Raw genomic sequence first — 13,560 nt, 5'->3', positions numbered from 1 at the left:
ATATTTTGAGGAGAAATGGCCAATTTTCCTCAGGAACTTNCACTCCATAGTGTTAAACAAGCGCCAGCTTGCTGGGGGCTTCNCCCCCAGTCCCCCNNAAGGGAGGCAAGNGCCGACAAAGCAACAGCGGCGCCGCATGTGGCCGCTGCGCTGTGCCAGGCGCAAGGGTGGCTCCCCCGCATTTCGCCAATCCTCAATGTGCCATCGCCAGCTGATTGGCGAAATTTGGACGCGACAGCAGTCCTCATCGCCCGCCCATCGCCAAAGCTGCCACGAGGGCCAGAAACACTGCTGGAAAGCGGTCTCTGCAAGCTTGCTCCCGCCCTTGCAATCGCCCACTATTGCCCAGCCCCAATCCCCGCCATTCCCCAAGCTCCAAGCCCGCCCATCGGGGGGCGTGCATTCAAGTTGTTGACGCCAACCTGCTACACGGAGCGCTTGCTGCGTGCAGGCGTGCACTGGGGCCCCAATGTCGCCAAAGAAGAGGGCCGGTGCGTCAGCATCGGCCGGGGCGGCGGCAGCGGGCGGGGCGGCAGGCGAGCCCGAAGGACAGCAGGGGACCAGTACCTCTGGGCGGGCGGCCGCAGCTGTCGGCAAGAATGGCAAGGCCCAGCAAGATAGCGAGCGGCAGCCGGCCGGACGAGCCACCAAGCAGCAAGCAGCGGTGACGGCGGCGGCCGCATCAGCGCCGGGCAGCAAGGCGTGGGCAATTTCACGAGGCCCGCCCCTGCTGGTGCTGGTGGTGGCACTGCTGGCAGCCTTCGCCGCGCACAAATGGCCGCCAGATGGCCTGCTCGCCCTGGTGACCGGGCCTCCCGCCACCACACCGGCAGCAGCAGCGGGCGGGGCTCCCAACAACAGCAGCAGCAGCGGTGGAGGAGAGGAGTGGGTGGTGGCCGACGCGCGCGGCTTCTTCCCGAAGGGATGCAAGTGGCGGGAGGTTTACCGCAAGGTGGGTGGCTTGGCTGGCAGGAGGTGTATCTGTATCGCCAAGGCAGTTCCCTTTACGGGGGAATCGCCCTGGTGCCTTGTGGGCCCTCACCTTGCTGTCTCCCGATCTTAATGCCTGCCCGTCCTCTCCCTGCAGGGCCAGGAGCCCGGGTTCTGGGATGTGCGCACATACCAGTACTGGGATAGCGTGCGCTCCAACTGGACCGACCGCCAGCCCTCCGCCTGCACACCGCGTGGGCTGTCCAACCCAGGGGCGCATGGCTGGCGCTGGCGCAACGGCTCGCCGCGCTCGGCAGCCCACTGCAACGACAAGTACTGCACCTACGACAACCTCTGGTGGGTCGGGGCGCTGGGGCAGCGTTCTGTCGGGCGGCCACAAAGCTGGGTGCTGGCTGGGGGGCTGGGGCATCGTTCGGCGGGACTAAGCAGCACTTGCAGGCAGCTGGGGGTCCAGCAGGCGAGCGCCGTGCACGCTGCAGCAGCCATTCATCTGCCCTGCCCTGCCCCGCCCGCGCAGGTTCAACAACGGCCGCTTCTACCTGCTGGTGGACGGCGAGGCGGGGGTGGTGAGTGGGCGCCACTCCCTGCCCTGCCCTGTCCTGCGCCAATGCACAGCAGGTGCCCGCCTGGTTGTCTCCGCCTCCCTTGCCCACCCCACCCCCTGGCTGCTGCGCCGCAGGAGCCGTGGAAGCTGACTCGCAATCAGGAGCTCAACATCATGCACGTGGCCAACGCCTCCCACTTCCTGGCCTCCACCAGCCACCACGTGGTGCGCGGCGACACGCTTGTCTTCGACTTTGTCTTCTTCATGCACCCGGTGAGCGAGGGTTGGCTGTGGCGCCTGCAGGTGCAACAGAGGTGCAGCGCTTGCGGCCTTCCTTGCCACGACGCAGCAACGGCTCTCACCTCCCGCCCACCCGTCCACCCCACCGCAGACTGCCATCGGCCACTGGTCGGAGATGCTGTTCCCGCTCTTCTCCATCCTGCGCCAGGAGCGCAGCTTCTCGCGCCCACCCACGCAGTTCCTGCAGCTGCACCTCAAGCGCTGCCACGTGATGGAGTGGGTGCGTGCCACGCTGGCCACCGCGCTGGGGGTCGGCCCTGACCAGAACCTGCCGCCCATCATGTGGCAGCAGGAGGTGGGGCAGATCGTGGACCAAATGGGTGAGTGGCTGCCATGTTGACTGCGGGGGGGAGCACGGGCGCCTGCTCCTTGCCTTCCCCTCCCTGCCGGCCTCCGGCTTGCCTTCTCCGCCCTGCTCACCATCCCCGTTCTCTGCGCCAACGCTCCCTTGCTGCAGCCGCGCCACTGGAGGGGTATGCGCCCGATGCCTGGGTGGCCTTTGACAGGGTGCTGGTGGTCAAGGATGTGTACACGGGCGGGGTGCGCACATTCTTGGACACTAAGGACGCACACCTGTTCAGGAAGATGCTGTACGCACAGGTGGGCGGGCAGGCGACAGGCGGCAGCAGCGTAGCTGGGCGCGGCCTCTGGGGCCTTGCACACCTGCCCCTGCCCCAACCGCCTGCGCCCTGCCGCCTCCCCGACTGCCCACTCGGCGTGCAGTACAACTTGCCGCCCCCCCGACTGCGCCAGCCGCTGCCGCGCACCATCACCTTCCAGCGCAAGCGGGCCAACCGGCGCGTCGTCAACGAGGAGGCCCTGCTCAAGATGCTGGCAGAGTTTGGGGAGGTGCGGTGCTGGCGGGGCGCCCTCCCAGCACCTCGCCTTGCCAGCCTGTGTCGTCGTGGCCACCCCTTCAGCCTGGCACGGCGGTTGCGGTTGCCACCCGTGCATGACGGCTGCCTGCCCTGCCCTGGGTCTGCTGCTGCTGCGCGCAGGTGCGGGTGGTGGAGTTCAACGCCTCCACGCCCTTCCGCCAGCAGCTGGAGACCATGGCCTCCACCTCGGTGCTCGTCTCAGTGCACACCTCCAACCTGGCCAACGCCCAGTTCATGCAGCCAGGCAGCGCCGTGTTTGAGATCATCCAGCGCAACTGGTTTTGGCACGGCCTAGACAAGAGCTTCCAGGTGGGTGTGGGTGCCCGCTGCGGGGCGAGCAGGGCTCCCGGCCAGAGGACATCTGCTGCCAGCGTGTCGGTTGTGTCCCCACAGCTGTCAAAAGAGGAGCGTGAGGGTGGTCAAAGGAATGTGGGCGCAAGCAAAGGTGCCCCGAGCGGGTCTTCCACCGTTTTTTTCCCCAGTGGCGGTGCCCAGCTGTGGCGCAGGCCCCCGCCCCCGCCGTCCGCTCCGCGCCAACCAGCTGTGGCCCCGCCTATGCCCGCAGGTCCAGACGGCCATGATGGGCGACATCCATCACTATGCATGGCGCGCACGGCTGCGCAATGAGACTGAGTACATCCAGGAGCGAGACGCGTACCGCTTTGGGGAGTGGGAGCCACTGCAGTGCAACACCGAGGAGTGCGTGGAGGTGAGCAGCAGCAGGCAGGTGCTGGTTGAGTGGTGGCCTGCCATGACGTGGGGGGGGCGTGTGCAAGCATTTTGCCTGCATATCCAGACGGCGACACCAGCAGCCAAACGGTGCCTTACGCGCCGCCCCCTCGCTCTCTCAGGCGCACACCAACGTGGATGTGCGGGTGGACATTGATGCCTTCCGCGCTCTGCTGGCCGACCGCCTGCCCCTGGTGTTTGCGGGGTGGCCCGTGGAGGCGGCGGCCATCCCCTGGCCGGTGCAGGAGGGTGCAGAGGAGGCGGAGGCGGCAGAAGCAGCAGCGGAGGAGGGCGCAGAATTCTAGCCAAATCTTACCAACCACCATTCTTGTCCACCACACCCTTCGTACTCCTCACTGTCAACCCCCTTCTCTTTACTGCCTGTGTTGCTTTTCGTCCGTGCTGCTCCCCTGTTGTGCTCCCCTGCTTGCCTATTCGTCTGCATGATCCCTGTCGTTTCTTGCCACAGCAAACAGTAAAAATTTCAAACCAAACAAGAAGAGCAAGCAAATCAGGAGAAAGCAGACACAAAATGAGCAGGCGAATGAAATGGGATACAGAAGAAAACAGAGATATAAAACTGGTTTGTATGGAGGTCCTTCTGCCCAACCTCTTGGTAAACCTTGGGGGCCTGCGCACCACCAGCAATATCTGGTGTTGAGCTGTGAGCTCAAGAAAGCTCCCCCTCCTCCAGCTCCCCTTCCTCCTTATCACTATCTGCCGCTGCTGCCGCCCCAGATGATGCAGCCAGGGCTGCAGATGGTGCAGCGGCGCTGCCAGCTGCTGCTGGCGTGTGAGTGGTGGAAGAGGCGACTGGTATCGTGCCGTGGTACACCATCGCCAGGGGTGAGTTGCTGGGCTGCCTGCTCGCAGGCGGGCGCATGGCTGCGCTGGTGGCTTCGTTTGATGCTGCACGTGAAGGCTCTGCCAGGCGGGCCCGCTTGTTGGGGCTGCCACGGACAGCATAACCAGCAGCCGCCGCAGGCACCGCGACGTTGTTGGGGCCATGTGCTGCCCGCTTGCTGGGCATGCTGCCGGAGCCCACGTCTGAGCTCAGGGGCCGCGGCACCGAGGTGTGCTCCCCTAGCGCATCCGCACCCGACCCCAGCTCCGACCTGCCACCTGGAAGGCCGTGCAGCGTGGGCCCGCCGCTGTAGGCCGCACTCTCGCACGCGCCCAAAACGACGGTGGAGGCGGCGCCCTCCCCGCCGCTGGTGATTGCTGTCGACGGTGTGGCCGCACCCCCGCCTGCTGCCTTGCGCTTGCTCTGGTCGTACAGGATGGTAAAGCGGTTGGTGATCTCGATGCACTCGGCGGTGCTCAGCCCCTCTTCCACATACCAGGGCATGCCGCTAGCCAGGGGCGCCAGCTGGGGGATGGAGGACATCTTGCTGGCTTTGGCGGCCTTCAAGATGAAGTAGAAAGCGGCAATGGCAATCTTCTCCACCGAGTACTGCAGAGTTAAGTAAGGGCAACACACAGCAGCAGCGTTGTTGCGGGGGAGGTTGTGAAATACAGGCCACGCCAGAAGTGCACGCCGCTGTCGCATTGGCTTGCATGGCCGCCTGTAGCACGCGGTTGAGGGGCCCACTCCTCTGGTCCCCATCCACAAAAATACCCGCGCCCCACCTGCAGCGCCAGCGTGCCATCCTTCTTGTACACGTCGTTTGCCATGCTGACCAGTTGCTGCTGGAAGTACTTGTTCTTGTCCAGCTTGACGGCCTTCATGCGCGGCCGGTTGCACAGGCGGGCCAGGTAGGTGTGGATGAGCTCCACGTTGAAGTCAAAGCCCACGGTGTACAGCAGCGCTCGCTCCGCCTCCAGCACCGCCGCCCACATGTTGGTGTAGAAGTTGAAGTCCACGCCAGGAGGCACCGCAGGGGATGCAAAGCCGCCGCCGCGCTGCTGCTGCTGAGCGGCCTGCGTGGCCTGATGCGCAGCCGCCAGTGCCTTAAGCTGCGGGTTGTCCTTTCCGTACCAGGCCTTGATCAGCTCGTTGGCCAGCGTGGTGTGCGGCTTTGCCTCATTCTGCGCCTTGCCCGCCAGGAACAGCGAGGCACAGGCGATGATCTGCGGGTGGAGGGGTAGCGGGGCTGGCAACAGGTGGGCTACTAAACCACTGTTGGCCACGGCATAGGGATGGCCCCCCCCGGTGGCTTGTGAAGGGTGACAGACTACCATCTGGCTTCTTGGAGGCAGCTCCACGATCAACTGCGCCTGTGTGCTTCTCGCCCTCCCGGTGGAAGCCTGAGGGAACCCACAGGCACAAAACCTAAGCCGTCCCACCCCTCGCTGCCGCCTTTAACCGGGAGGGCCGGCCACTCACAAAAGTGTGTTCTTCTTCATGCTCTTCCGTTGTGTAGAAGCGGTTGAAGAATGTGACGGCAATCGCCCAGGTGGCAACCGACCTGTTTGGTGGCAGCCAGGCCAAGGTGGCAGGGCAGCTCAGCAGCAGCGAATTGCCGTTGTGCAAACCCGCGAGCCAGCAGACTGTGCTCGTGGCAGCTGCCGCCTGGGCTGCGGCGGAAAGCCGCGAAAGCAGCACCCTGCTGGGGCCACTCACATACGGAATATGTTGCTGACTTCCATCATGTGCTGCGCCGCGAGCTTGCGGCGGCGCAGCTCCATGTTCTCTGGCACACCGTCGGCACGGGAGGGGCTGTTGGCCAGCTCCTCCTTGCTCATCAGCGGAAACTTGTGCAGGCGGCTCATGCTGGTAGCCCGCCACAGAGCTTCCGGGAGGGGGCGACAGAGCCTCGAGGACTTGCTGCTTTATGCTGGCTTTGCTGCGGCAGTGCGGAGTTGGGAGCGGCAGGCGGGAGGATGTGTGCCTGCGCCACCTGCTGCCCGCTGTGCTGCCGCTGGGGCCCCTTGTCGCCTCACCGGGACCAGGTGAGGCCTCAGCGTTGGTTGCGGTGCAGGTGTGGCGCACACACGGCCTGGCCACAGCCCCGCCGCCGCCGTTCAGCAGGCGCGCCACGAGCTGTGGAGGCTGCGTCGAGGCGGAGGCAGGGGCTGTGGGGGTGTTGGGGCGGTCGGCGGCCAAGTCCCAGCGATGCAATGTGCAGAAAAGAGGAGGAGGAGGCCTGCACGGCACAGGAGGACCTCCAAACGACGGAAAAGTGAATGGTCTGCTGTGCCCCCGTCTCCTTTCCGAACCAATGCTGCGGTGCATGTCGTGCTGCGTGCTGGAGGCTCATTAGGCTTGTGGCTGGGCTTTGTTGCTTGGATTCGTCTTTGATTCTGGGTGCAAACTTATCAGAGATTCACGCTAAGGCGCCCAGCGCGAGCCAGCCGGCCCACCAACGTGCTGCTGCCACCAGGTGCCCGCCCGTCCCTGCAACCGTGCAAGATACAGCGGCTGCGCTGGGACTTCCTTGTGCAGGGCTGCCCGTGGCCGCAATCACCCCCCGGCTTGGTTCAATTTTCAATTTCGCTCCGTGCAGATGGCCGCGCTGAGCTCCTGTTTCCTCGAGCTGGAGCCCATGGCAACCGGAAATTCGCCGGCGGCTGCGGCAGGCGCCGCACGGCCACCCACCGACACGGTAGCCGACTGTGTGCACAAGGCACGGCAGAAACAGCAGCAGCTGCTGATACTGGAGCCTGAGCTTGAGGAGGGCTGCTCGTCGGATGACGAAGAACGCTGCACCGTCAGCCCGGGATGCTCCTTTGAAAGCCACGGAGACGTGGCGCTGGCGGGCAGCCTGCTACTGTTGGAGGATGACGTGTGTTCAGCGCCGCAGCTGGTGCACGAGGAAGATGGGTCAGGGACGAGCAACTGGCCGAAGCTGCCTGACGGCACTGCTGTGGCAGAAACCTTTTGGGATGATTTCCAGGCGAGGGGCATGGTGTACCAATATTGCCAGGCGAGGGGCAGTCGTTGCCAGCAGTAGTCTTGTTTCACCCTTCATTTCTTGTCCTCTCGCGCTCCTGTTTGCTTCAATCACCTGACCATGCATTTTCTTCTACTCACTGCCACAACGAAATTCGTCGCATGCATTCGAGTCGTACGGCCTACCCCACAGCCATTGCCGTGTGCAGAACTCCTTGCTCACCAATAAATCAGCAATGGACTCTAGTTTACAAAGTTCCTATTGGTCCTTGAAGGAGTCTGCATGGGATCAGATCAGCTATGCTACGGCAGTTGCGGGCTCTGCCGCCTCCTGCTGCATGTCACCACCGCTGGCCAGCCCCTCTGGTGTAGGGGGCAGCTCCGCCGCGTAATGCTCCAGCAGCTGCGGCGGCTCGCCCAGCGGCCGTGGCGGCGCATCCAGGCTCTCTGGCTTGAGCACTGGCAGCGTGGCATCCAGAACCTCACCCACGGTCTCTGCTGTCTTGAGTGCTGCATCCACCTGCACCACGGGCAAGGGAGGCTTTGTAGAGGGTGGCAAGTGCAGCCTGGCAAGCTGAGCAGCCGCTGCTCAACCTCCGCCCCCATACACAGCTCGGCTGCCTTGTCTCACCGCTGCCCGCCACTTCTTGGCCCGCGGCTCGCCGTGAAACATGCCCAGCAGCGGTTTCACCAGCATGCGCACCTGCACAGCAGTGGGGCAGCACAGGCAGGCAGGTGGAGAAGGGCGGGCGCTGGACGAAGGAGCTGCCTCACTTGGTCTGGCTGCTTCTGACTGCGGATACAGGTTCGCAAAACTCACATTCGGCGACTTGTGCCCATCCTCTTCCACCCGCCAGTGCCCTATCATGCTGTCGGCCCAGGCTGCATAGTCATGCAGCACTTGCCGCCGACTGGTGGCTGCGTTGGCCTCGGCGCCAAAAATGGCGCGGTCGGCATCGCCTGCAGGCAGGTAGAGCAGAGCAGCGTGCAAGCGGGAAACTAGGATGGTGGCAGCAGGAGCGGAGGCAACGCAGCAATGCAGCAGACGGCCAGGGCAGCCAGGTGCACACAGGATGGCGAGCAAGCGAGAATGCAGGCCAGGGCTCACCCAGAGCATCCCAGGGCATGTTGTAAGCAGCCCGTCCCACCATCACCCCCATGATGCCCTGCCGCCCGCCGCTGCCGCTGCTGCTGCGTGCGCCTGCTGCCACGTCACTGCCGGCGCTGCTGCTGCCTCTGCCGTTGACAAGGGCCAGGGCCGATGCTACCTCCTCCAGCGTCAGCACGCCGCCGTTGAGCGAGAATTCGAGGTGCGGGAAATCGCGCTTCAGCGCCCACACCCACTCGTACCGCAGCGGCGGCACTGTGCGGTTCTGGTGTGGGTTCAGGCCCTTGAGCAAGCACTTGCGGGCATGGATGACAAAGTGGGAGACGCCCGACCCCTTCGACACCACCTCCACAAAATTGACCAGCTGTGGGTAGGAGTCAAAGCTGTCCACGCCTGCACGGCAGGTGACCAGGGGCGGACCAGAGGCATGAAGTTAACAGCAAAGCAGGGAGGCCAGGGGAGGGGCAGGCAAGCAGGAATTGCGCAGCAGGGTTGAACGGGCAGCCCGCAGCAGGCTCGGCTCACCCAGCCGGCACTTCACGGTGATCGGCATAAGCACGGCCTCCCGCATCGCCTTGCAGCAATCGGCCACCAGCTGCGGCCGCAGCATCATGGCCGCGCCAAAGCAGCCCGCCCCCGCCACACGGTCGCTCGGGCAGCCTGCAGGCCAGGCAGGCAGTTGCTGGGGCTGCGGCTTCAGGATCTTTGTTGCCATGAAAGGTGCAGCTGCATGCAGCGCATGGTAATGCCGCCCAGCTGTACAGGACGCACCGCAGTTGAGGTTGATTTCGTCATAGCCATACCGCTCTACGATGGCTGCGGCGCGGGCCAGCAGTGTGGGGTCGCTGCCGCCCAGCTGGCACACGATGGGGTGCTGCTCGGGCGGGAACCACAGGAACTTATCGATGAATGGGGTGTGGATGATGGTCTGGTCAACCACCATTTCCGTGTACAGCCAGGTGTGCCGGGATATCAGGCGAGCAAGCTGTCTGCAGGTGCACGCGCGCTTCAGAGGGGGCTTCAGAGGGGTCAGGAGAGGGGGCGACGGCAAGGGCGCCTTTGTTTGGGCCACCCAGCCAAAAGCAACAGCAGCAATGCATGTTAGGCACGCAGAAGGACACCTGTAGTATAAGTCTGTCCAGTCCATCCTGCAGCCCAAACAACAATTATTTAAAGCTGGTGTACCGAACCAACATGAAGGTGCACGGGCCTCGCATGCAGCACGGCGGGATAATGAGCGCCCCAACTCACATTGGTGCCACGCTCAGCAGCTGCGGCTTGATGTCCGCAGCTAGAGCCTGGGACACGGTCATGATGGACTGGCTGGCGGCAGCTGCGAAGGCACGAGGCCAGGCACGGCGGCGCGGCGGCAACCAAGACGACGCGGGGAGGCGCCGGGCGGACACAGGCCTGGGGCTGCTAGCCACGCAACAGGGCGCAGCTGCCAGGATTCGAAGGCTGCTACGCGCCAGCAAGAAGGCAATTCGAAGGCAATGCTGCATGGAACAAGGCCCCCTGGTGGCTTTCACTGAAGGCGCATGTAGGCCAGTGCAGCGGTCGAGTCGGTGGTCGTTAAACGCTGCTTGCAGACGACCACACCAGACCGGCAGCGAACACAAGGAGAGCTGTGCTGCGGTGGAAGAGCCAATGCTGCGCTGGCAATCCACGCTGGGGACACTCTTGTGGAGATCATGCAGTGTCTGAGCGGCAGGCTATTGTTGGAATAACCAGCGGGGCCAGCCAGTGGGCTGCATGGCTTTGAGGTTCCGCTCGGTTCCGCTGGTGGAGCAGGCAAACCCCAGCAGCCTAGGCAAACCGCATCAACAGTTTGAATTGTATCAGCAGTCGCCCAGGGAGGCCCTACGCTACTTCCTGCAGACGGTCACAGCTCGGTGCGCTCAGGGCTGGCACGTCTTCCACCACCTGGGCTTCCTGCCACACACCAGCCTCAAGGACAAGTTCCCGTACTACAAGTGAGCGGCCCAGGGGGCCGCGTGAGGTCCTGTCATTGGTCGGCAGTAGCTTGGTCGTTCCGCCGCCTCCCCGCTGTAGCTTTGAATGCGGCATTCCCCTGATGCAGGGCTGCGATCGCGCACCCCGAGGTGGCTGCAAAGCTGTCCTATAAGCAGGAGCGTGCCATCCATCTGCACGGCGTGTGCAAGGCCACCCCGCCCGACACCTCCCGCATCCGGCCACGGCCAAAACGCGCCCGCGACGCCTTCGGCCCGGGCATGGTCTTGGTGGTGAACACCGTGCTGGTCTGGCTGATGTTCAGCATCGATGTGCGCAACGCCATGCTGCGGTAGGCACATACAGCGCAGCCCGCAGTCCAACAGCTAGCACACGAGCCCGTCAGCAGGAATAGAAGCGGCCATCAGCTGCAGCAAGATACAAGTGGAAGGCAGTCCACTCGAACACACGTTGCGGCATGGGCAAGCGTCGCCCGCGGCGCCACAGCCTGGCCTGCTTTGTGCAGGCGTTGGAGGGCCAGCGGGTTGTGGTCGAGCTGCGCTACGACAGCATCATTCGCGGCCAGCTGCTGGCGGCGGACGACCAGCTGAACCTGCAGCTGGGTGAAGCCAGCTACCAGGCGCTGCAGGGCGAGCGGCGGTCGTGTGAGTTTTTGTACGTCAAGGGCCGCCACATTCGCTTCATCCACCTGCCCGGCAATTTGGACCCCGCGGCCGCCATCGAACAGCACCGCAAGCGCGTGGCAGCTGCGGTGAAGCATCATGCGCAGCAGCAGGCGCAGGCGGCGCAGCAGCCTGCGGGGCGGCTGCAGAAGGGTGCGCAGTTGGAGTTTGGGCTGCAATCGGCGCCTGGTGGCGACGCCTGCGCACGCGGCGGCGCCTTCAAGGCCATGGACACCGACTGATTGCCTCAGCGCGTCTCCGATTTCAATATTCTCTTGTCTCTTTAATCTCTCAATGTGACCTTTTACTCGACTTTCTGTTCCCCGTACACGTGCTTCCCTCTCCTGCCACTCTCCTCTTCTTCTCTGCAACAGTGCACTGCCTACTCCCTACTCCCCACTCGCTTCTTGAACATGCAATTGGGCTATCCGCAACCAAGAGTGGAAGCGCTGGGGCTGGAGACACACCAACCTGTCGGTGCCTGCTGCGTTCAGGCTGCACAAAGCCGCCACGGCGCGCCACACAACGCCACCGCGGTCATGCATGGCATAAATATTGATACTGCCTTGTGTGACAGATGCTGCTACCCTACAGGAACGAGAAGCGGCCGGGTGGAAGAGAGCAAGCGTGCATTTCCTGACGTGGCGCCCGGGGTCGGCACCAGGAGGAGGAACCTGCCCCCCCCCGCCCTCCTCAGGCCTCTTCGCTGCGGGAATCACCAGTGGCAAACCTCCAGCTAGGGAGCGCTGCAGCTGGGAGCCGGGCAGCATTATGGCGACCATAAGGACGAGGAAGTTCATGTCTAACCGCCTGCTGGGGCGCAAACAGTTCGTGAGTGGCGCTGCTGGCCCCGTGTGGCCTGCCCTGAGCTGCATGGCGCCGCAGCGGGGCTGATGGGCGGCACGCTTCTGCGCTGCAGGTGCTGGACGTGCTTCACCCCGGCCGCGCCAATGTCAGCAAGGTGCGTCGGATGGCAGGCCGCATGCGGCTGCCGCGGTGGCGCCGCCCGCCCGCCCGGCGGCGCCACGTGCGAGGCATGTGGAGGCGGCCGCATGCAGCTGGCGGCTGGGGCAGCTGACAGACAATCATGCCATGGCCTGTGCGGCACCTGCAAGCCGTGGATATTGGCAGCGCAGATGGCCAACCAGGCCGAATCGCCATTCTTGCTGCCCCGCCTCGCTTCGCACTTTGCGTTTCCTGCAGACCGAGCTGCGCGAGAAGCTGACCAAGATGTACGACGTCAAGGACCTGAACTGCGTCTTTGTGTTTGGCATGCGGACCCAGTTTGGCGGCGGCAAGAGCTCCGGCTTCGGCCTGATCTATGACAACGTGGAGGTGGCCAAGAAGTTTGAGCCAAAGTACAGGCTTGTGCGGGTGCGTGCTGTTGCGTGCGCTATGCCAGGGTGGCAGCCACAGCACAGAAGCAGAAGCAGCCTGAAAGCGAGCAGGGGCGGCGCCACCAGTACAGCTGCTGGGTCTGAGCCGCGGGGAGCACAACACGTGCCTCATCTACAGCATGCTTCGCGCTGTCGAGGGGGGTACTGAACTGCGGCACGACCGCGGTGGGCGACAGATGCTGGTGTACATTGGCGGCAGCAGTTTGTGCACCTGAAGAGCGTGGGCACCGCGGCCAGAGTGGGCAGCAGACACGGCTGGCGGCCGACTTGTGCCAGCAGTGACCTGCAACGGGGTGATATCAGCTCAATGTTTGCACGTCCAACAGATGGCTGTCACCTGGCAGAGGTTACCCTCCAGCAAGCAACAGGCAGAGTGATCATGGCCGCAGCCGCTGCGCGTCTTGCTGACGCACGTCCCTGCCCCTGTACGGTGCACCTGTTCCTGCAGAACGGCCTTGCGGAGGCGACCCAGAAGTCTCGCAAGCAGATCAAGGAGCGCAAGAACCGCACCAAGTCGCTGCGTGGTGTCAAGAAGAACTCTGGAGGTGAGTGGATTTGTAGATGTATTGCAGTGGTGGCTGCGGGACAGCGGAGCGGGTGCCATTTACCAGTGCTTTACTTCCTTTTGCTTGGCGCCCCCTTGCTGGTGCAGGCAAGAAGTAAACCATGCTGTGCATTCTTCTGTAACACGCCTCTCGCAAAATCTTCTGACAGCAACAGCAAGCAGAATCTGCACTCACCCATCTTGGACGCCAGCAGCACCGGCATTGGCAGGGCGGGGTGCGCCAGCATGAGGAGGATCATAGCATTCACGCCTAGCAGAGCTGTGGCATGGAACAAGACTGGGTGGTGCAGCGTGGTGGCACATGCCACAGCAGGGAGGGGGGCATGGGCGGCTGTCAACAAAGCGTGTGTGCTGTGGCGGGGCGCAGCATGCGGGGACAGCACAGCACGCGGCCGGGGGGGGTGCAAGCTCGTCGCGCGCTCGAAACCGGTTTGCCGTGCAGTCGGGTGGGCAGGACTGGCGTGCTGGAGAGTGGGAGGCACGCCTGGAGCGGCCGCCGCCACCCACCACCTCGGGCGGCGGCGGCGGCGGCAGCACCCACCAGCCAGCAGGCCATCCGGCAGACCACCCAGCGGGCCACCCATCCCAATCCACCCAGAAACCCACCCGCCCACCCACCGCCC

General features: G+C 64.1%; 5 protein-coding genes across 5 annotated transcripts; 3 read left to right on the top strand and 2 right to left on the bottom strand.

Moving 5' to 3' along the window:
- Positions 1 to 469: 469 nt before the first annotated feature.
- On the top strand, positions 470 to 3,896 carry CHLNCDRAFT_58034 (expressed protein; the record flags this gene model as incomplete). Its single annotated transcript, XM_005846969.1, has 10 exons — positions 470 to 952; positions 1,088 to 1,287; positions 1,469 to 1,517; positions 1,631 to 1,768; positions 1,887 to 2,115; positions 2,253 to 2,395; positions 2,519 to 2,644; positions 2,794 to 2,982; positions 3,239 to 3,382; positions 3,525 to 3,896. The coding sequence occupies 10 exons, from the start codon at positions 470 to 472 to the stop codon at positions 3,705 to 3,707; spliced, it is 1,884 nt and encodes a 627-aa protein (XP_005847031.1). The 3' UTR covers positions 3,708 to 3,896.
- A 913-nt stretch (positions 3,897 to 4,809) lies between these two features.
- On the bottom strand, positions 4,810 to 6,079 carry CHLNCDRAFT_58033 (hypothetical protein; the record flags this gene model as incomplete). The annotated part of the gene is made up of 4 exons (XM_005846794.1): positions 5,966 to 6,079; positions 5,729 to 5,810; positions 5,021 to 5,472; positions 4,810 to 4,855 (listed from the first exon to the last, which is right to left on the bottom strand). Exons 1-4 carry the CDS (start codon positions 6,028 to 6,030, stop codon positions 4,810 to 4,812), a joined length of 645 nt encoding a protein of 214 aa, XP_005846856.1. The 5' UTR covers positions 6,031 to 6,079.
- Positions 6,080 to 7,532: 1,453 nt separating this feature from the next.
- Positions 7,533 to 9,489, bottom strand: CHLNCDRAFT_23819 (hypothetical protein; the record flags this gene model as incomplete). Its single annotated transcript, XM_005846793.1, has 8 exons — positions 7,533 to 7,754; positions 7,866 to 7,937; positions 8,055 to 8,194; positions 8,343 to 8,400; positions 8,482 to 8,735; positions 8,868 to 9,002; positions 9,114 to 9,331; positions 9,464 to 9,489. The coding sequence occupies 8 exons, from the start codon at positions 9,487 to 9,489 to the stop codon at positions 7,533 to 7,535; spliced, it is 1,125 nt and encodes a 374-aa protein (XP_005846855.1).
- A 1,305-nt stretch (positions 9,490 to 10,794) lies between these two features.
- CHLNCDRAFT_14874 (hypothetical protein) lies at positions 10,795 to 11,040 on the top strand (the record flags this gene model as incomplete). The annotated part of the gene is made up of 1 exon (XM_005846968.1): positions 10,795 to 11,040. A coding segment is annotated over one exon (246 nt), but the record flags the coding sequence as incomplete, so codon positions are not given.
- A 651-nt stretch (positions 11,041 to 11,691) lies between these two features.
- CHLNCDRAFT_31400 (hypothetical protein) lies at positions 11,692 to 13,071 on the top strand. Its single transcript, XM_005846967.1, has 5 exons — positions 11,692 to 11,806; positions 11,895 to 11,936; positions 12,179 to 12,349; positions 12,821 to 12,917; positions 13,025 to 13,071. The coding sequence occupies exons 1-5, from the start codon at positions 11,747 to 11,749 to the stop codon at positions 13,033 to 13,035; spliced, it is 381 nt and encodes a 126-aa protein (XP_005847029.1). The 5' UTR covers positions 11,692 to 11,746; the 3' UTR covers positions 13,036 to 13,071.
- Positions 13,072 to 13,560: the final 489 nt, after the last annotated feature.

This window comes from Chlorella variabilis (genome assembly GCF_000147415.1).
Source record: "Chlorella variabilis unplaced genomic scaffold CHLNCscaffold_12, whole genome shotgun sequence".
NCBI classification, from domain to species: domain Eukaryota; kingdom Viridiplantae; phylum Chlorophyta; class Trebouxiophyceae; order Chlorellales; family Chlorellaceae; genus Chlorella; species Chlorella variabilis.
Note: the sequence above shows the minus strand (reverse complement) of the source record. Positions and strands in the feature narration are given on the sequence as shown.